The 23,054-nt window shown below is 45.0% G+C and overlaps 1 protein-coding gene across 1 annotated transcript in view; it reads left to right on the forward strand.

The window, feature by feature from the left end:
* KCNAB1 (potassium voltage-gated channel subfamily A regulatory beta subunit 1) overlaps window positions 1–23,054 on the forward strand; it is a 259,277-nt gene that overhangs the window by 134,342 nt on the left and 101,881 nt on the right. Inside the window, exon 2 of the mRNA XM_053307497.1 lies at window positions 891–934. Within this exon, the coding sequence (XP_053163472.1) occupies window positions 891–934 (44 nt within the window). The remainder of the gene's footprint in view (window positions 1–890; window positions 935–23,054) is intronic.

Consider the following 23,054-nt stretch of genomic DNA (forward strand, 5'->3'; position numbering starts at 1 on the left):
TGCTGCCATTATGTCTAGTTTGGCTCTCTCAGAAGTCTTGAGGGGGCCAGTTCACACATCACCAAATCCCTCCATGGAAGGCACTAATGTGAAAAGACTGTGTGGATCATATGACGAACCTACATATTGTAGTGGTGTGCTTTTTTCACTTCGTACACATGGCATGCATGCATGCATCACGCAGCTGTCCAGAAAGGTGTAAGAAGGCAAAAAGGCCATGTACAAGACAGGCATGTAGGGAGCCTGCCGGCAGCCATGGAATTAAGGTCCTGCCAGCAGCTCCCTTCTTCAGTGACTACTGTGCACAGATTAGTGTGTGTGCGCCCAAGCCGTGGCCCCTGAGTCCATATCAGGTGGTGTGGTCTGTGCAAGGACAGGGCTATTCAGCCACGTTGCAAAGTTTTCCCTCCTCAGTCAGTAGTTCGTTGAATCGGAACTCCTTTTTCTGCCTCGCCGAGAGAATTGCTCCCAGTCAGCAATTCAACAAACTGATGACGGGGGTGGGGAAACTTTACAATGAGGCTGGATAGCCACTAGGGCTGCTTCCCATACAGCGTTTCATTGAAACTCTGGCTGGCTCAGTTTCCCTCGTCTCTGCCTCACTGAGAGTATGGGAGGGAGGAAAGCCCTGAAGGAGAGGGCCGTGCCTCACACTCCCAGCCGGCGAACTCACCAGCTGGGTGCCAGAGGGTCAGAAACATGGGTGATTGGCGGCTCCCCCAGACACCTGAGGGATACTCATCCCCCCCCCGCTCCATTGTCCCCACCCCAATATAAGTTTAGTACACATTACAATCTCCTCACAGGTGAATGTAATAAGTTGGGATATCAGTTTTATTTATCTGATTGATTTGTATTTGATAATAATTGTGCTCTTATTTTAATTCTAGAAACCTTGGGAAATCTGGATTAAGAGTTTCATGTTTGGGGCTGGGTAAGTACTTTCTGTTGCTTGTCGGGGGGAATATACTTGCCAGATTCATTTGCATTGCATTTTTGATATTGGTAAAGAGATGAATAATGGTGTATTTTCTTTGTTGCAAATATGATGTTTGTATGACTACATGGCATGTACAGGCGGATGAATGTCTTTGACTTCACTTTATGTATTAGGCTGCATTTATATTGTAGTCAACTCATCGTTAATCCACAGAGATCTATAAAAATACTGCTTTGTGTGCAATTTTGTTCATGTTTGCCCTCTAGATACTGCAACAGTAAGAGCAAATTCTGCATCATGCACTCTGGATATTCATATCGTAGCTGAAGATTGATCATGCTGTTAAATATTTCACAGTTTAGGAGTCATGTGTATGTTTAATGCAAACATGGTTTGATTTTGGCACACTATCAAATAAGTTATCTCAAGTGAAATAAGATTCACAGTTCTGCAAAAATGATTCTGGGCAGTTCCAGATGGTAATACACTTTTGGACGTGCAAGTTCCAAGTTCACTCTTATTCTCCGTACACACACTGCTGCAGGCCTAGGAACATAGGAATATAGGAAGCTGCCATATACTGAGTCAGACCATAGGTCCATCTTGTTCAGTATTGTCTACACAGACTGGCAGCGGCTTCTCCAAGGTTGCAGGCAGGAATCTCTCTCAGCCCTATCTTGGAGATACCAGGGAAGGAATTTGGAACCTAAATGCTTTTCCCAGAACGGCTCCATCCCCTAAAAGGAAGATCTTACAGTCCTCACACTTCTCGTCTCCCATTTCTTTACTTCATGAGCTGAGCTTCAGTCGGGGGGTGGGGGTGGAGGGGCATTTTAAAATCTTGTCTCTGGGTCCACTCCAACCTTGCTATGCCCCTGAACCAGGTTAGACCCTGCTTAGCTAAGGTGACAAGTCATGCTTGCTATCACAAGACCAGCTCTCTTCTTCAAGTGCTACTTCCTAGCATGATCTCACCTTATGTACACAAACCGAGCAGGGACGTTGTGCAATTTCCGCACTGCCACCTGCCCGCCAACTCTTATCTTCTATGAAGAATCTGTCTCTTTTCACTACCACTTTTGTGGTGAGTGGGGGGAAAGATGAATTCTTCTCAGAGCGCAAGTGCTGGCCAGCAGGTGGGACTATGAAAATCGCACAAGATCCCTTCTGTCAAGCTCGAATGTGGCACAAAAGCCTCCATTAGTGTGTGTGTCTGTACGAGAAATAAGATTGTGCTCAGAACATTTGTGATAGCTTTGAACATCTCAGTTTATTGCCATCTGCAAATGACCTCTGTGGACAGAAACTGGACAGAATGAACTGTGATGGACATGAAAGTTGCAGTAATTTCCTGTTCGGGGGATGAGCATAGTTTTACCCTATGATTCAGTATATAAGCATTCTTCACAGTGCTCTTCTCCACAGCTGCCAATTGTCTCAACTTACACACATACCCTACCATGATTGGCCTCCAACTTGCATAATTCATTCACAATTTTCATGTTTTGTCTAAATTTGATACCACTTTGGAATTCATACCTCCAGAATTTGACTTTAATGTGGCCTATTTATGAAAATCTTCACTGTGTGGATTCCAGCACGTCTTACATGCCAAACTGTGTTGCTATGAGACGCAAGCTTTTGAACACTGTGGGATCCATAGATGAGACTGAACATGTAATAATCAAAGCTGGCTGTTCCCAAGGCTTTGCGCAACCTGGAATCATACGAATCCTTAGAAAATGCATCACTTTTTAGATAAATGGAGATATCTAGCCATCTTCCAGGCTGTAATTTTGCAACAAAACACACAGAGGCTATTTTCACGATGGGGGAATCCAGGCTAAGGGAGCCCAGCCCTGTTTCCCCCCATCGTGAGAACTACCGGGCTCAGAGGCGAGCCCGGTGGTTCAATGGCGGCTAACCCGCCAAAGCAGCCCTCCTCTTAAACAAGGTTAGCAGAGCAAACGCTCCCCTAACCCCATTTGCAAGATGGTGAGACACCATGGAGAGACTCCACGCTGCGGTGATTCAAGCCTCCTGGCCTCGGAGGTCTCCCCAGAATGCCCCCTGTACTTGCACAGGGCATCCTGGGACTTTCGGGGGCTGGACAGTCCCCAAACTCCCCACCCCTACAAGCTCCATGATGGATCTGGTAATCGAGTGGGTGGCCGATCAAGCCACCCAGGGCTGAGCACCTGTTCAGCCTGCTCGTGTGCAGGGAGAGCACGCTAAGCCTGCTCTCCCCACAGAGCCCGGTTGGGCTCTACACACGGGTCGTGTGTAAAGTCTCACAGTTGAACTTGAGTTGAGCCCTATTCAGACATTGAGAACATTCTCACAATCAAGAACTGTGTTCCACCCAGGTTTGGGAGCTGTGTGTACTCCCAATTTTTGGTAGTGTTGAAGCAAGGCTGGGGGAAAAATTGGGTAGAACTGGATTAAACTCTTCTCATGATCGGTGAGAAGAGCTACTTCCGGGCGTGCAGGGAGTGCCACTCTCCCCACAGACGAGCAAAAGGCAGCCCTGGGTAGCTGGATTGGCCACCCACACGACTGCCGGCTCCATCATGGAGCCGGTGGAGGCTGCAGGGATCGAGGGCTGCATGGCCTCTGGAAGTTCCAGGATGCCCCGCGCCCTGCAGTGACACACGAGTAACAAAATGAGGTTAACGGAACACTCACTCCATTAACCTCATTTAAGGGGAGGGGGAATTAGGCGGGCTAGCCACCTTGGGAGGTTCCCACGATCCCTGGAAAGTGGGCTAAGCTCCCTTAGCCCTCTTTCCAGTGATTGTGGGAATAGCCTCATTGTGTGGAAGCAAGGTAGGAGGAAAAGCTCCCCAAGTTTTCCTCCTACCTTGCTTCCACACAATCACTTCAACCCAGGTCTTCTAAGTTCCTACCTTGCTTCCACATAACTGAAAATTGGGAGCACATACAGTTCCCAAACCTGGATAGAACACAGTTTTTGATTGTGTGAATGACCTCATTATGTTGTGCATGCATGTAGGTGGCTGTACAAATGTACATGTATTTGTGTGTATGATTGTACATGTATTCACTTTAAAAGGAAACCTGAATACAGGTCCCTTAGATTCACAGCCCAGTCCTTGATGATGATGATTTTAAAAAAATTTAAAGTAAATTTATTTAAAGATGCAAAATGACCTGTTCTGGCATATCCAGAATCTGGGCTTTCCAGGAAGGGCCTCTTTAAAACTCTGAGAGGCCCAGGGGCAGAATGTTCATTTCAGTCCCCTGCCCACCACTTTATTATCTCTTGTGGGCATAATGTGAAATGTTAGGCATATGGAGAACATTATGTTTGTGCAGTTGCACAAGCACAAACATGGTGTAAATGGAGTTGTGCGACAGTGTGGACATTATAGATAACGGTGTCACAGTCGTGCAACTTCATTTGCACTATTTTTGCACTTTCACAACAGCGCTCTTGTGCAATAGCACAAATGTTATGTTCCACCACATATAACACTGTGCAGGATGTCAGCAACTGCATCCTTTGTCAATGTAATAACCCCAATACTGAAATAACTCTTGATCCTGGGGTTATATTTTAACTTATTAGTTTTACTGCCTTGAATGAAAAAGATTGATCTGAGCATTTCAAATACTGAACCATGCTTGGGATGTGGGGGTGGGATCTATCATGGCAACTGCCACCCTTTATGGCCTCTAAGAAACACCCAGTTTCCAGGTGAAAGATTTGGGGATGTTTTACTAGAGCTTTTGATTCTCTGTGCATAGCCAATGTGGTGTATACTAATGATAATATTAGGAAAAACTGCCTTATACTGAGTCAGTCCATTAGTCCGCATAGCTCAGTGTTTTCTGCACTTGATGGCTTCTGACATCACATGGAACCATGATTTATTTTAACTAAGGTTTATTTATTGTGAACCAGCCAGGGACATTTTTTGTATGGGGCGGTATATAAATGTACTAAATAAATACCATGACAATCTAGCTAAATATTTGCTGCTTTCACGGTATTGTGGATTGTTCAGAATCTGCCCCTTCTCCTTACCTCCCATGACCTAAGCTTGCCTCTCCCTGTGTGAGAGCCCTGTGAGGGTGGAGCTACTGAAACAAACCAAGATTAAACCACAATTCAGACTAGAGACCATGGTTAGAACAAACAAACAAACCTCAAACCTTGGGTTCAGATTGTAGTTTGACTGCTGAAAATAAACCACAGTTTGTTGACTGACCCAGATTCAAACATACAAACTAACCGCAGTTAGACAAAATAGGGGGTTAGTTAGACAAAATAGTTGGGGATAGGGGGCACTGCCTTGCAGTAGTTCCGTTCCTATCTCTCAGGTAGATTCCAGATGGTGGAGATTGGTGACAGTTGCTCCTCAAAACAGGAGCTGCTATATGGAGTCCCTCAGGGCTTCATTCTATCACCAATGCTTTTTAACATCTACATGAAACCGCTGGGTGAGGTCATCAGGAGGTTTGGTGCTGGGTGTTATCAGTATGCTGATGACGCCCAAATCTACTTCTCCTTTTCATCTTCAGGAAATGGCACTCATTCTCTAAATGCCTGCCTATGGGCAGTAATGGGCTGGATGAGGGATAACAAATTGAAACTGAATCCAAGCAAGACGGAGGTGCTCATTGTGGGGGCTCAGAATCTGAGGGGTGAGTTAGATCTCCCTGTGCTGGATGGGGTTACACTCCCCCAGAAGGAGCAGGTGCGCAGCTTGGGAGTACTCCTGGACCCAGGCCTCACCCTGGTATCTCAGGTGGAGGCCATGGCCAGGAGTGCTTTCTGTCAGCTTTGGCTGATTTGACAGCTGCACCCATTCCTTGAAGAGGATGACCTCAAAACAGTGGTGCAGCAGCTGGTAACCTCCCAGCTTGACTATTGCAATGTGCTCTACATGGGGCTGTCTTTGTACGTAGTCCGGAAACTTCAGTTAGTTCAGAATGCGGCAGCCAGATTGGTCTCTGGGGCAACCTGGAGAGACCATATTATGCCTATCTTGAAACAATTACACTGGCTGCCGATATGTTTCCGGGCAAAATACAAAGTGCTGGTTATTACCTTTAAAGCCCTGAATGGCTTGGGTCCGAGGTATCTTAGAGAGCGCCTTCTTTTACATGATCCCCACCGCATGTTAAGGTCATCTGAGGAGGTCCGTCTCCGGTTACCACCAGTTCGTTTGGTGGCGACTCAGAGGCAGGCCTTCTCTGTGGCTGCTCCCGGGCTGTGGAAGGCACTCCCAGCAGAAATTCATAATCTTAATTCCTTACTGACATTCAAGAGAGCCCTAAAAACCCATCTGTTTGGCCTGGCCTTTTAGGGTTTTAATTAGTTTTGATTGTTTTAATGCTAACCTGATTTTCAGGGTTTTAATTGTTCTGATAGTTTAATTGTTTTTTAAGATGTTTTTAATTGGTGTTAATATTTATATCTGTTTTAATTGTTATTGGTTTTAATAGTTTCTGTTTTTAATTGTAAACCGTCCTGAGCCTTTTTGGAAGGGCAGTATAAAAATCAAATAAATAAATAAATAAATAAAATAAGCCATGGCTCCAAATATTGTCTGGCGAAGAAGAGCTGTTTCCTTTGCAACATCAAAATAGAAGATGAAGCCCCTCAGCAAACCCTCCCCTCCCCCGAAATCTGGCAGAGAACAGTTGCCATTTTCATTTGGGGCGTAGAAGTAGACAAGCATGTATCCTCTACAACAAAACTAATTTCAGGTTGATCTCCAGTTATTCACAGAAATGGAGCTATGATGCTTGACATTAGTACTCAGAATAGAGCAGGGTCAAAATGTCTGCCATTTGAATCACTCCCCCAAAGAAACGCACAAGATGATTTTGCCATCTGCACAGTCCTTCTTATGTGGTGTTTCATATACTCATTTTTTTTCTTAATTTAACAGCATACACCTATTCAAAATCCCTCGTGTCAAAAGGATTATATTTCCTTGCCCATTCATAACAACATGTTTACAAATATGTGAATTAGGAATCCTTGATTGAAATTTTAAATATGCCAGTGTTCATATACATGAACAAGAGAACTGGAGATCAACCTGAAACTGTTCTTCAGCAACTGCTCTCTGCCAGATTTGCAGGGGTGGCGGGGGGTTGCTGGGAGGCTTCATCTTCTATTTTGATGTTGTGAAGGAAACTGCTCTTCTTCGGCAACTGCTCTCTGCCAGATTCAGGTGGGGGGAGAATCGCCTCGCCCCCCTCTTGCTTGTGTTACAACTGCTCTCTGCCAGATTCAGGAGGTGGGGGTTGCTGGGAGGCTTCCTCTTCTGTTTTGATGTTGTAAAGGAAACTTCACTATTGGGAGAATGATGGCAACTGCTCGGTGCATTGAGTTGTCCTGCATTGAGTTGTCCCACACTGAGTTGGCCATGTCAACTTGGCCGTGTTGAGTTGGCTGCATTGAGTTGTCCCACAGTGAGTTGTCCTAGACCCCACTGACTAGCGGTATCTCTTCAGAGTTCTAGGCGGAGATCTTTCTCAACCCTACCTGGAGATGCTGGAAATTGAACCTGGGACATTTTGCATCCAAAGCATGTGCTCTGCGACTGAGTGATGGCTACTCCTCAATAGCTTTCTCTTCTTTTTAAAGATCCAGAACCAGGGAGCCACAGGATTTTTTTTTTGTTTGTTTACTACTATTACAGCTATGTAAAGTAAGAGAACTTTGCTTAACATCAGCTTTGGCAATAGTGGTTATTGTTTTTTATTATTGTTGTTATTGATTGATTATGTGCCGTCAGGTTGGTGTCGACTCTTAGCGACCACATAGATAGATTCTCTCCAGGATGATCTGTCACCTGGGACAACTCAATGCACTGAGCAGTTGCAGTCATTCTCGCAATAGTGACGTTTCCTTTGGCGTTTAAGGTCTCTCAGTGGTGCATTCATTGCTGGCGTAATCAAGTCCATCCACCTTGCTCCTGGCCGTTCTCTTATTCTCTTTCCTTCAACTTTTCCCAGCATTATGGACCTCTTGAGAGAGCTGGGTTTTTGCATAATGTATCTGAAGTATGATAGTTTGAGCCTGGTTATTTGTGCCTCGAGTGAAAATTCTGGATTGATTTGTTCTATGATCCATTAGTTTGTTTTCCTGGTTGTCCAGGGTATCCTCAAAGTCTTCTCCAGCATCCAAGTCCACAAGCATCAACACTTTCTATCTTGCTTCTTCAGAGTCCAGCTTTCACATCCATAGAGTGTCACAGGGAAAACCATGGTCTGAACGATTCTAATCTTTGTAGGTATAGACACATCATGAAATCTAAATATCCTTTCCAAGGCCTACCAAGTGCTAGTCTGAGGCTTATTTCTTGACTGCTGGATCCTTTATTCTTGATGGTCGATCCTAAAAGGCAGAAGCTCTCCACCACTTCAATTTCTTCATTATCAATTCTGAGGCTGGTTGCTGTACCCATTTTCATTAGTTTATTCTTCTTTACTTTGTAGTCCAATTTTTTCACTGTGCTCCTTCCATTACTAGAGCTTGCAGATCATCCGCATTCTCAACTATCAGAGTGGTGTCATCAGTGTAGTGCAGGTTATTGATGTTTCTTCCTCCAACTTTAAAACCATGCTCACCTTCTTCCAATCCAGCTTCTCTCAGCATATGTTCAGTAAGATAACTTTGTTTAACATGAGCTTTGAAAATGAAACATGGGTACCTGCCATGCAATTACTCAAAACAAGAATTGGGGGTGGTTGGGGTGAGAATTGGAAAACGGTTTACTGGACAACAAGAAGGCTTGGATACATACCAAGAACAAACCAGTAAGGTGTACTTGCAATTGTCTGAGTGAAGGTGTGCTGGCTTCAAAATGATCTTCCTTTATTTTCCCATCTATTGCCCCATTACACTTTCTAGTAATTTTAATGGCTTGAGGGCGGGGGGTTCCCTTTTGCTAGTGATCAGTTGGCAGTGTCAAATATTTATGGTTAGCATCTAATCCCAGGGGTGTTTCAGTAACAACATATTTAGCAGCAAGCCTGCAACCGTCTGATATTTGGAAACAGTTTGCTACACTTGCCTCTCAGAGATGGAAATGCTTAATCCATTAGTTGTTCCAAATAAGCTCGCAGTATATGCATTGCTCTTATCGTGTTCTCCACCCCCAGAGCCTGAGTCACACGCTTTGGTTGCTTTGGCTGCAATTACATGGGCATATGCAGAGCATGTGACAAACAACACAGGACCTCTTTTTGAATAGTACTGATGTTGTGTACCTGGCACCAGACTGCATAAGTGAATCAATCTGAGCAAACAATTTTCTTAAATCATTTATGATATTTTCTACTGGAACATTGCTGCAGAATATATAACCCATAATAGGACTGTGCACAGTGCTTTATTTTTCATGTGGGACTTCGTTGTGTTTGTAGTTTTGCTGTAGGAATAATCCTACAGCTCTTCTGATCTGAGAACCCCAGAGGAAGAGAAAACTATCACTGCAGTTAAATCTGCTGCTAAGCTTGCTCCCAGTGTTACAACCAATGCAAGAAACTAAATCTTAGAAGTAAATTTAGTTTATTTGCGTGTTCATAACAAGATTAGCAACCATTTTAATACCAGTAGTTTGCTTTCCCAGAGATCTCTTAAATGAGCAGACATATTATTATATTTCTTCATGACATTTTGCTCCTCTGTGCAAAGTCTTGGGAATAAATTAAGAACACACAAGTTTGTTAACCCAGCATTTGGCTGTGCAATGTGTAACAGAATTAACAACCATTCTAAGAGCAGTGGTTTGCTTTCCCATGGTCTTGTTAAACTAGCAGGGGCACCTACATGGCCTATTGGTAAAGTTGTGCTGTTGAGCCAGTGTCGACTCCTGGCAACCACAGAGCCCTGTGGTTTTCTTTGGTAGAATACAGGAGGAGTTTGCCATTGCCATCTCCTGCACAGTATGAAATGTTGCCTTTCAGCATCTTCCTATATCACTGCTGCCCAATATACCAGTGGGGATTAGAACCAGCAACCTCTTGCTCCCTAGGCAAGTTACTTCCCCACTGTTCCATTAGGTAGCTTATTACTTGGCACTAAATCATTGAAATAAATTAAAACATACACACCCATGTGAAATCCTCATAAACTGTAGATACTGAGACCAGAAAGTAAACTTTTAGTTAAACAGAAACTGTCTGGCAGAGGAAGAAAATATTAACTCAGATCATTGAACATTATTGACGGGAAGTATTCTTACTCTGTTGTCTTGAGGCTTTCAAATATAGAGGGGAGATTGCTCTTGTTTGGAGAAATTTGTGTCAATAAGAGGTAATGCTCTAATTAATGTAGGAACCAGGAGACAAGATTAGAGGAGACCGCCCCCACTGGGTGGTCTCCTCCACTGTGCCTGTGGTGTGTGCCTGCTGATTATCAAGCTTAGTTTAAATGACCTCTTGGTGTTTCCCTGGCACCACCACCCTTAGGAGAGCCTAGGGTATGGAAAAGAATATCCGTAATCCATTAACACTTCTAGCTTTTCCTTTGATTTTTAAATTGCTCTTTTATCTATTGCCCTGCTTTATAGAGCAGACTGTTTTCCGTTTGTGGCATAATTCTGGGGTAGCTCTGTGTTGTTGTTTCCTGTGAATCCATGCTGGTGTAAATTAGTTGAGTCCTTAGCCCTGAATCATGCAGACTGCATGAAAAGTCCTTGCACCCACACAGGCAATGCAAAAGCCACAATATGGCAATACATTTATTACAAAGTAACCACAAAGTCATAAGAAAGGTCAAGTTCTCCGGAACTTTTCTGTAGGCTGTATGTTGAGCAAAACAAGGTAAGGTGGGACTTAAAAGATTCCAGGCACCAGGGAGCTATAGTGCCAAGAACTTTAACCATGGCGCCTAAACTAAGATATTCAGAGGTAAAGTTATTTAATAAAATCTTTTTTGTCCCAGGCAAGTATGTTACTTGTAAAGGTGATAAAGAGAATCCAAGTTATGCTCCCCTTCCACAATGTCCATCGTTACGTTCAGTAATTTTGTCAGTTTTCCAGTCTGGCTCCTAAATTTTTGGCCTGGTTCCTAAATTTTTTTTTTTTAAGTGTCAAGGCTTGAGTTAGGGAGAGATAAAAATGATAAAGAAGCCTTAAAGTAGGGTAGGCGTCAATCTGAGGGAGCCCTCAACACATGGGAAGGACAACGGGAAAATGGCATACAGATTAAAGATCATAATAACATACAGTGTGAATAAGATGAACATTCAATGTTTGAAGACAAATGTGTCATATAGCTACACATGTCAATGATCTATGGTTGACTACAACTCCCTGCTGAGTTCATTCCATGTTTGCCGCTGCATAATGTAGGAAATAGTCTTAAATAGGCCAGGTGATGGCAACCACATTACTTTGCACTTTTCAGGCTTAATCACAATAATAACTCATATTTATATAGCACTTTGAGGGATTCATGGTGCCATTCACAAGCATTATCTAAGTAATCAACCTAATCTTGAAAAGTACTTCAATAGTGTCCTCCCCTGTCCTGTTGACAAGAGGCCCTGAAGGCAAGGCAAGGCAAGGCAAGGCAAGGCAAGGCAAGGCAAGGCGGGGTGTGCAGTACCACGGACAGCTCTGTGAATGCAGTTGATCCTGCAGCAATCCAGAGCTCTTCAGTACCACCTGGGCTCCGTCTCCCTGTTTGGAGAGTGGAAACCTTAAAGGGGCAGCTTTCGGGAGCCTGGCACTCTTCTTCCTCTAGGCTATTTGATCAAATCATCTTTATTACGGTAGTAGACCAGCATAGATTACACTGGAAGAGATGAATTGCAAGCTGTAAAAGGCATAAAAGGTATAAGGGATAAAAATGCAAAACTATACTATTCTGCAGTCTATTAAACTATAAAACTGTAAAATTGTACTGTGAAGACTGTAAGACAGTAAAAGTATGGGACCATAAAACTGTACAACTGCAAGGATGCAAGACCTTCGTGTGGTGCACTGTGGTAGAGAGTGATGAGCATGTTGGAACTGTTCTATAAAGTTGGGCTCTGTGCTCGATCTAGCAGGACCTGCTACTTGTCAACATCTGATGAACTTTAGACACTGCCGTGCAGAACCTGACAACATTATGTGATAGTGAGATCATGCCAGAGAGCAGCAGAGAGGTGTAAAATTGACTTGTACATCCTGGATACTTGTGTAGTACCAGTAGGATGAAGGTGGAGCAAATGTCTCTATAGTATGGGCAATGGAGGAGGACATGCACTGTTGTTTCAACCTGCCTGGAGTCGCAGGGACACGGACTCTCTGTGAGTGGGATCTTTCTGTAATGGCCATCAGGCATAGCTGTGGGGAATCTATTTGATTCAACCTAGCTTGATGCCTGTGCTGACATGGAGATATCAGGGAGTGCAATGGTGTGGGAGGGGGCAGTTCTTCACAGAGCTGAGACTCCAAGGGCTTCAGTTCTGGGACTCTTTCAGGCTCTGTCCTAGTATAAGGGCCCTGGACTGGGTCTAGTGCTAGTCCTGTCTGCTTAAGGTCAGACTCAGAGTCACTATTCTGATTAGTGCTCATGACAGGTTCAGTCAGTCGTCCCTCGTCAATCATGGTTTTTCCAATCGCAGATTTGAGTATCCATGATTGGGAAAATGAGACCTCCCTTGCCAACTGCAACTTGAGTATTCACGGCTTGATGAGGGTTTTTTTTTAATTTGGCCAGTTTTTTGTGGGTTATTGGGGGGCATTTCCAGGGTCAGGGGGTCATTTCTGGGCTCAAGGCATTTCCAGGGGTCAGGGGCACTTTCAGATGTTTGGGGGATCAGTTTCTTACTTCTAGAACTGCTGCTGTGTGGTGGTGGCGGCATAGTGAGGATGGTGGCAAGTGCTCTGCTCTGCTCACCTCCCAAACGGATGCTGGAGGCAGCAGAGAGTCGGGCGCTGGAGAGTCGAGCACTGGAGAGCCAGGCATTGGCAGATTGAGAGACAGCATGAAAGAGCTCCTTACACAGGCCCGCCTTCCTCCTAAATGATACAGATTGTGTCAATTCTGGCCCATTTGGGGCCTCTGCATGCATGCACAGAGGCCCAAAACGTGTCAAAATTGGCCTGATCTGTATCATTTGGGGGGAAGGCAGGCCCATGTAAGGAGCTCTTTTGCCACCATCTCTGCTGCCTCCCAATTCTCCGATACCCAGTACTTGCCTAAGACACAACTTTCTGTAAATGTTCAATACCTGCCTCTCCGCCACTTCCAGCACCCGTTTAGGAGGCGGGTGGAGCATTTGAAACCTTTGGCACATTTGTGGCATGCTTCTCCTCATAGCAGGGCAGGTTATGAGTTCTTTTGCTGCCTCCCACTGCTGTCCCCGCTGTGCGACCACTGCACAGTGGCAGTTTTACAAGTAAGAACAAAAGGATTTGACTCCCCACCTCACAAGCCCTTTAAATCCTAATTCACCCCTATCAGGGGGTAATTTTGAGGGGCTAGGGGGGAATTTGTTGCTTTTTACCTTGTTTTTTGGTCACGATTCTCGTAACCCCTTGTTTCCAATTGTTTTCTATGTTGCCCCAACCATGATTTCGCCAACCATGAGGTTTTCCCAGAATTGAACCCTTGCGGTTGGTGAGGGACAACTGTTTTATTATCCCAATATTACAGATAAGGGGCAGAAGCTGACTGTGGCTTGCCTAAGGTCACCTGTTCTGTTCATGGTACAAGTGACCTTTGTACCAGAAATGTCCTGATTCACATCTTAGGTTCTTAGTCACTATGTTCCAGTAGCTAGCACTTGCCTAAGACACAACTTATAAATGTTTAGTGTGGGGTTTTTTTAAGTATAGACATAGAATTTAAGTAAAACTCAACTGAATAATTAATTGGTTTGTAGAGGGGAAATAGGTGAGTGGAAGTCTTTAGGAGTGTGCACAAAACCGGTTGGCCCAGTTCAGTTTGAGTCCAAACCACCAGTTCAGTTTTGCACCCCCTTTAAACCCACCCACCCCCAGTTCAGTTCTGGGGGTAGTTCATGATTTTTTAAAATAAAAAATTAATTAACTTACCCCCTCTGGAAGCACTGCCAGAGCAGCGGGGGAAGGTATCCGGAGGTTCTCCCTCGCTGGCCTCCATTACAGTCCCAAATCACCCAGTTTGGGTGGTCTTTGGTCCGTTCCGGGCCTGTCCTCCATCATGGTGGCCATTGTGGAGGCAGACACACATGCCCAATGGGTCTCTGTATGTCTGGGTCACCATATGCCTTGGTATTCTAACATTTGGTTTTCTTCCCCTCCTATCCTCAGTGGAGCATGTATGCTTTTGAATATGCATTATTATGTTAAAACTCAGGGGTGGGGATCTAGAATTGACCAGGTACATCCATTATAGCTTGGACCCACCATCCTCACCCCTGCCCGCTCACCCACCCACCAGCCCTGTAACGTAGACATGCTAAAGTGGATGTGGCATTAAAGATGTTGTCATGATCTTTGGGAGAGGTTTTTTTAAATCTTAAAATAGCAGTTGCACAGGGCCCTGATTCAGATCAGGATCACAGTATGTAAGTAGAGAGTGTTTAACTCTTTGATTTTGCTCTGTTTTCTCACTGAACCCCCAAATGTGCCAGCTGCCACAATCATTAGCATCTACAAGGGTGAACCACACAGGAACATTTTAAAGCTGTAAAGATTTATTTATTTATTTATTTATTTATTTATTAGTTCATTTATTTATTTTACATTTTATATCCCGCTTTTCCTCCAAGGAGCCCAGAGCGGTGTACTACATACTTAGGTTTCTCCTCACAACAACCCTGTGAAGTAGGTTAGGCTGAGAGAGAAGTGACTGGCCCAGAGTCACCCAGCAAGTATCATGGCTGAATGGGGATTTGAACTCGGGTCTCCCCGGTCCTAGTCCAGCACTCTAGCCACTACACCACGCTGGCTCCTGGGTGATTTTCATTCAACCATGCGAATGAGTTTGGTTCCTGAACTAATACCACTGCTATTTTCTTTGAGGGTCAGCAACATGTTCCCTCTCTTACAGATCGCTTCCATACTGTGGTCAGAGCTGGGGAGTTTTGCCTACTTGTGCAACAGCATGGACATAGAGGGACTGGAGGAGTGGCACATGGGCCCCCATCACATCCCCACAGTCCCTCCTTATTCCTCTTCTTCATTAGTTAGGAAGACAGCCAGTGCAATTAAGCAGCTGTTCACACAGTATGCAGCCTGTGAGAATTGACCATAGAACAGGTGCAACCAGTTTCGGCCTTTGGTTTCTGTTGCATGTTTGTACTTAGTAGTATAGGAGACCCTCATTATCTGTGGTTTTGCAGATTGCGGTTTCATGTAGCACTTAGCAATAGCACTTACATTTATATACCGCTCTATAGCCGGAGCTCTCTAAGCGGTTTACAATGATGTAGCATATTGCCCCCAACATTCTGGGTACTCATTTTACCGACCTCGGAAGGATGGAAGGCTGAGTCAACCTTGAGCCCCTGGTCAGGATCGAACTTATAACCTTCTGGTTACAGGGCGGCAGTTTTACCACTGCGCCACCAGGGGCTCATATGTATCCACATATAGGTCTTAGAGACCCAGTTTCTTTACCTGCTGCATTAAATATTGGCAATTTTTTCATCTATCCACAGTTCCTGAGTGGCTGCAGTGACTTCTGATGTCATTTCTGGCCATTTTGAAACACAAACCTATTTAGGGCTCTTTTTGGTTTAAAAAATTTAAAACAAACAAACAAACAAAGGATTTGAGGGGCATTTCTGGAAACCTGGAGAACAAGGTACTATACTTTTCTACCCTTATTTCTGCCTCTCCCTGCTCCTTTAGTGTTTTTTTTTAAAGCTCAAGGAATCTAACCCCCCAGTCTCCGTAGGTAACTTTATTAGTGGTTTCGTTATCTGTTGAAATTGGCAGGAACGGCCACCTGTATTCAGACCTCTCCATGAGACAATATATGTCTTTACTTGGCCATAGTTAAGAATAACTATCCCTATGATGCATAGTTCCCTCCAGGCATTTACAGTTTCTCTGTCTAAATGTCTGCAAGTAATGAACTCTGTAATATGAACATTAAAGCTATCACTTGGATTATTTAAGGGTCGGGCTCAATATAATTTGGTAGGAAATTGAATATGGGCAGTGTAAGCTGCAGCGTGAGCTTCAGTTTGTTTCTTGTCAATTGTCTTCTTGACAATTTCTTGTCTTGCATGGATCAAATGTTCAGCTGCAGCAGATTCTTTGCAAATTGCATTCATAAATGAATGTGTAATGGGTATAAACTAAGGCAATGCTTTCAGGCACTAAATCTCTTCTCTCCAAAAGTGTGTTACATAGTGAAGGAGCAAATGATAAGAAATGTTGGTTCTGTACTGTGGTACAGTATTAGGGTATCGTTTTCTTGAAAATCTTTCCCCAGAGTTTCCCCCAAGAAAACTGGGCTGTTAGCAAAAACATTGGCAAGTCAGAGAGCAGGCTATGTTAGAGGCATCTTTAGTTTAGAGGGAAAAGATGACTGAAGGGAGACATTACAGAGGTTTATAAAATAATGCATGGTGTGGAGAGAGCGAACAGGAGGTTCTTCTCCCTCTCTCACAGCACTACAACCAGGGGTCATCACATGAAAGTGTTTGCCAGGAAATTTAGGACTAACAAAAGGAAGTACTTTTTCATTCAGTGTGTAATTAATCTATGGAACATTCTGCCATGGGATGTTGTGATCGTCACCACATTCTGTGGTGGCTTTTAAAGCAAGACTTAGACAAATTCATGGAGGACAGGTTTATCGATAGCTATTAGTTTTGATGGCTATAGATTATGTCCAGGTGCCGAGGCAGGATGCCTCTGAATACCAGTTGCAGGGGAGCAACAGCAGGAGAAGGGGCATGCCTTCATCTAGTTGTGGGCTTCCCAGAGTCATCTGGTGGGCCACTATGGGAAACAGGATGCTGGGCTAGATAGACCTTGGACTTGATCCAGTAAAGCTGAGGAGGCTCAGAGCCTCCTCCTCCTCTGCCATCCACCTCCACCCTCGCGAGAGCTGTTCTTGTGGTAGAAAGCATGACTTGCCCCATTAGCTAAGCAGGGTCCACCCTGGTTGCAAATGGATGGGAGACTTGATGTGTGAGCACTATAAGTTATTTTCTTTAGGGGATGGTGCTGTTCTGGGAAGAGCAGAAGGTTCCAAGTTCCCTCCCTGGCATCTCCAAGAAAGGGCTGAGAGAGATTTCTGCCTGCAACCTTGGGGAAGCTGCTGCCAGTCTGTGTAGACAATACTGAGCTAGATGGACCTATGGTCTGACTCAGTATATGGCAGCTTCCTATGTTCCTATGTAAAGCACTTCTTATCTTCTCTTGACTCAGCAGTTTACTTCTGGAGCAAAGCCCATTGGACATCCCCAGCTTTAATTTTTGTGGCGTTGGGCAAGTAGAGCTTGCAAACAGGATATTCTAATGCAGTGATTGTAACATCTGATGGTGTTCCATCCAGTCCAAGTTCAGGAAAAGCATTTAAAAAGTATTTAATCTGACTGCTAGATTAATAATTTAATCTCACTGGTAATCTCACTGATAATTTAATCTCACTGGATTAATAATTTAATCTCACCACTTCGGCCACCCATAGCAGACCGTCTGCTTGTGTGTGGGGAGAGCGGGCTAAGCCCGCTTTCTCCGCCCACCCTCCCCAGGCAGGTCTCTGTGATCATGAGACCCACCTCACTATCTTGTTATCTGCAGTTATAGGTGAGAACGGAACCACCACAGATGATGAAGGTCACCTGTCCCGACATGTATTTGCAGTGTTCATCTAGAATAGCCAGAGCGGATAAAAGTAAGAAGAATCGTGTGCAGGCTGTTAAAATCCTTGCCAGATCTATTAAACCACTGCTCACTTTCATGCTTTGGTTTACATGTTCCAGAGTGTGATCCACTACTACTGCACAGGAGGATACTATGTTTTCATTGAGAATATTCTGCAAATAACTCTGGACTTGACAGTGACATACTCTTCACTTCTGCCAGATACAGGGGTGTTATAATGCTTATCATGAGAAAAGTATTTCACAAGTGCACCAAGGGAGGACAGATGGAGATGCCAATGGCCTGTTCTCACTCTTTCATGAACAATCATAAATCTGACACCTTTGGTATGTATAGCACCATGGCCTTGGCACTGGGACAATTTCCAAAATTGGATCATAGGCATTCATGTTTCAATACATCATGTAACTAAGTAACTTGTAAAAGTTGCTCATTAGCAACCTTCAAACATTTCTTTCTCTTTTCTATTTATACTGCTTGTAGGCTTATAACTGTTTCTTGGACATTATTTCTCATATCTTTGTTAAGCGCAGTCATATCATCCATATTCAGAATGAACAGAGCTTGAGTGGTGGTTGTAAATATACATCTGTTGCTCTTCGCACATGTTTACTGTAGCATCTGTTGTTGCAAATCTGTACAAATGACTTTGTCTATGCAATATCAGCTCCACTGTTCCACTGAAAACACCTATGCAACCGCATCATTGTTATATCCAGTTCACCTGGTTGAAGTACAATATAATCATAGGAACACAAGAAGCTGCCATATACCGAGTCAGACCATGACTGGTCCATCTAGCTCAGTACTGTCTACACAGACTGGCAGCAGCTTCTCCAAGGTCACAGGAAGGAGGCTTTCTCAGTCCTATCTGGAGATGCCAGAGAGGAAACCTGAAACCTTCTGCATGCATATGCTCTTCCCAGAACAGCCTCAACCCCTAAGAAGACTATCTTATTGTGCTCACATATGGGACCAGGTCTCACGATCAGTGAGACCTGGTTTCTTCCAGTGAGCGGGGAGAGCGGGCTAAGCCTGCTCTCCCCACACATGAGCACGGAGGAAGCCCTGGGCGGCCGGATCGGCTGCCCACACAATTGCCGGCTCCATGACGGAGCCAGCAGGAGCTGGGGAGCTCAGGGGCACGCAGGGCATAATGGGGAGACCCTTGGAGCCAGGAGGCGGCTTTTGTGAGCGCGCCGCGGCTACTCACATCAGAAAGCCCGGTTTTGCGGAGTGCTCGCTCCACAAATCTGGGCTAAGGGCAGGGGTACTTGAGCAGGTTAACCACTCGAGAACCACCGGGCTCGCAGCTGAGCCTGGTGGTTCTTACGATCGGCAAAAATCGGGCTAGGCTCTCCTAGCCCGACTTTTGCCGATCATCAGAACAGCCCCACAGTTTCCTTTTGAAATGCAAACCAGGGCAGACCCTGCTTAGCAAAGAGGACAATTCATGCTTGCTACCACAAGACCAGATCTCCAGGGTCCTTTCAACTCATTTGCAGCTGTTTTGCTGGGATCTACCGAACCCACATCTAAAGTAATGACAGTGATCCTTTCAGGACCACTGAATACAAGTCCTTTCAGAATACAGTATAATCAATCCTCTGTGCTTGCAGTAAGATTATTAGCAATGTTGACCATGCTGAATTATATGCAGATGATGACAAATATTTATATACTGCTTTTCAACAAAAGTTCCCAAAGCAGGAGAGAGAGAGAGAGAGAGAGAAAGAGAGAGAATGGCTCCTTGTCCCCAAAGGGCTCACGATGTAAAAAAGAAACATGATAGACACCAGCAACAGCCACTGGAGGGATGCTGTGCTGGGAATGGATAGGGCCAGTTCCTCTCTCCCTGCTCAGTAGAGAGAATCACCACCTTTAAAAGGTGCCTCTTTGCTCAGTTAGCTGGAGACCATGTAGGGATGTTTCCAATCATGTAAATTCAACTACTATCTCCTAGAGAGACCTTCATTTTCAGTAGCAAGTTGCCTTGCTCTTCCTCATCGGGGCAGAGCCATCACTGCGCAAGGGGGTTCAAAGAACCCGGGCTGCTGTACTCAGGGGCTGCACCTGGCACCCCAGCCATTCCCCCTGCATCTGACATCAGACGCAGGGTGTGTGGCCATGTTAGCAAACGGGGCTGGATGCCCCATTTGCAAGTAAACTTCAGCCGGCTCCACATTTGCAGCATGGCCGGTAACACCCCTCCCTGCTTGCAAAAGCAGAGATGCATTCTTGGCTGGGCTGGGAGCCCAGCACGGTCTGAAATCTTTCAAAAATGCAGCCGCTGGGCTTGGGCGGCAGGGGATGCCACTGGTGGGATGGACAGGGGCTGCCGACGCCCTCACTCCTCCACGTCTGCTAATTGTCTCTGCTAGACACCAAATCTTCATATCATTGTTATAACCAACAGTGGCTGTGGATGGGCTAACATCTAGATTAACCGGACAGTTGGGGATTGATTTTTCTGGCATGGTGCTGTCTTTTATTGATGCCGCAGTGTCTGGTGAATCTATCAGCACACAAACGTTAAATGGCTTTATCAGGTGTAAGCCTGGTGGGCTGCCATCTAGTTTTTGTTGTTGATAAACTGTAAGTGCAATTGCATGTGTGATATGTTTTCCTTAGGTGCCACCTTCACGGAATCCAGAAGTGTCTGTCCTTGACAATATGTGGGGGCACATAGAGATGAGCACCATGGGTTTCCATGCACTGACATGTGCAGCTGCTTGGATGTGGGTGGTGATGACACCTAAGGCAGCTTCATGCATTATAAAAATGGCCCACTGTAGCCATGTACAACAAGGCAAAGGGAGAGGAAATCTCACCCCTGCTGCGCACCCTGCTGATCATGTCTACAGCAGGGCTCATCTGAAGAGGGCAGAGCCCTGCCCATGATGGTGGATGCTCTTGTGCTTACAGGGATGGATCGATCCAGTCTTGCATTCACAGAGCACCTGCCATCATGGGTAGGGCTCTTCAGATGAGCCCCGCTGTAAGTGTGAGCTGTAAGACATGTGGGGGGACTGGCATGGCAGAGCAGGACTTCCTCCCCTTCACCCCCTGTACACACCTACAGCGTGAATTAGATATGAGACTCATGCAAGTCAGATGATGAGAGTGAGACAATTGACTTACACCATGGCAGACAAATAATAATGTTTAGCATCATATAACTTGTGAAAAGATCTCCCCGCCCGCCCCACCGCCCCATTTCTTCTCAATATTGTTTAGATTGTTTGAGCTGCATTGTATTAATTTACTGCACGGAGTAGGTAGTAAAATATAAGTGATTGATACCCTGATGAATAAAGTTCTGGTGCTCCTAGAGGCTGTGGGAGGTCCTGATGGGAGCCCTCACGCAACTCCCCTGCCCCCCTACTCTGCAAGAGCGGGGCAATCACTGGCATTTCAAGCTCTTACAGAGCCCTTGCGGAGCACAGCGAGCACTCCAGTGTCCTAAGGCTCTTGCGCACCTGCGCTCATGCAGGCCGATGGGGGAGTTGCACAGGGGTTCCCATTGCACCCCTGCAGTCCCTAGAAACATGCACACTTTTTAAGTCAGCCAGTGTGTCCTTAGTGGATTTATATCAGTTGACACCTTATAGCAAACTGTAAGAGCATAAAAGCACCTTTAATTTGAGCTATGAATGGTTGCTGTATAATCATTAATAACGGAGACATAGCCAAATTCATTTCCTGAATAAAGGTCATTCGCCATTTTGATCCCTGTAGCACTTCTGTAGCTGGCAACAAATGAATTCAACACTGGAGGGAAAGATCTTGAAGAAAAAGCAAACCCCAATATTATACCATCAAATTCCCATGAAAAACCACTTGTTTTTGACTAACATCTTTAAGGCCATAGAAGTGTGCACGCACGCATGGACACACACAGAGATTTCTGATTTAAGTAGGGACTTACTTTGTAACTGTGGCTAAATCAAAACGACATGGTGACTAAGTAACAGAGAGCAAAGGATCTTTTTAATATAATTCTTATTTTTCACACTTCAACACTCGCTTCTCACAGCAGGATGTGTAAGGTCAAGGGCTGATGACAGAAACAAAGGTTGTTCAGATTTTTATTTGTGAATCAACAGGCTTTGATACTTTTCAGTCCTATGGAATTTAACAAATAAGGCAGCATATTTCTCCTCCTTGGCAGCAAAGTGCAAGTTAATAAGGAAGGTGTGTCCTCTAACAAATGACTAGGATTTTGTTTTGCTAACCTTAGTACCAGAACTCACAACCTCAAAAATGTGCCCAGCACAAACGTCCAGAAATATTTGCTCCTGGAGAAAGAGATTTTGTATGACACAATAACAAAATATAGCTATCTATATATACAAGTAGTTTTTCAATATTGTAGGTATGTGGTGATTTTGTAAAGGCTGTGTTTTAAAAAGTCAAGCATGTAGCTAGTACTGAGAGAATAGCTTGTTTGCCCAGAGGCACTCTTACCCCTGGATTTCTGGGATGAAGTCCAGGGACTCCACACACCCTCCCTCCATGGATTTCACACCACACCCTCCACGCGAGGGTTTCATACCACACCTTCCAAGCAAGGGTTTCACACCACACGAGGGTTCCACACGAGGGTTTCACACCACACCCTCCACACCCTCCATGTGAGGATTTCACACCACAGGCTCCACACACCCTCCCTAGTACTTAGAGAATAGCTTGTTTGCCCAGAGGCACTCTTACCCCTGGATTTCTGGGATGAAGTCCAGGGACTCCACACACCCTCCCTCCATGGATTTCACACCACACCCTCTGCGCGAGGGTTTCATACCACACCCTCCAAGCAAGGGTTTCACACCACAAGAGGGTTCCACACGAGAGTTTCACACCACACCCTCCACACCCTCCATGTGAGAATTTCACACCACACGCTCCACAAACCCTCCCTCCCTGGATTTCACACCACACCCTCCCTGGATTTCTGGGATGAAGTCCAGGGTCTCCACACACCCTGGGGGCCTCCAAATCCTTTTTAGTCTGTCCTGGGTAGTGTGGTTGCTTTAAAAATGTGTTTAAAATACTGGGGACTCCAAAGGCCTTTAGGTCCAGGTTCCAAAATTACCTAGGTGCACCACTGTGTTCGCCACACAATGGCCACATTCGCATGTAACGTGAAACTGGAGGTTGATGAACCTGCAGTTTCGGTTTCAAACTGTAAATCATATCACAGATGTTCAACGGTGGTCCAGTCACTTCCAGTTTCAGGAGGTTGCATCGCAAAGCGTCAGCACATCACCAGAGCAGCTGCGATTGTCCACTTTGTTGAAGGGGG

The sequence above is a fragment of the Hemicordylus capensis genome, chromosome 3 (genome assembly GCF_027244095.1).
Source record: "Hemicordylus capensis ecotype Gifberg chromosome 3, rHemCap1.1.pri, whole genome shotgun sequence".
In the NCBI taxonomy this organism is placed as follows: domain Eukaryota; kingdom Metazoa; phylum Chordata; class Lepidosauria; order Squamata; family Cordylidae; genus Hemicordylus; species Hemicordylus capensis.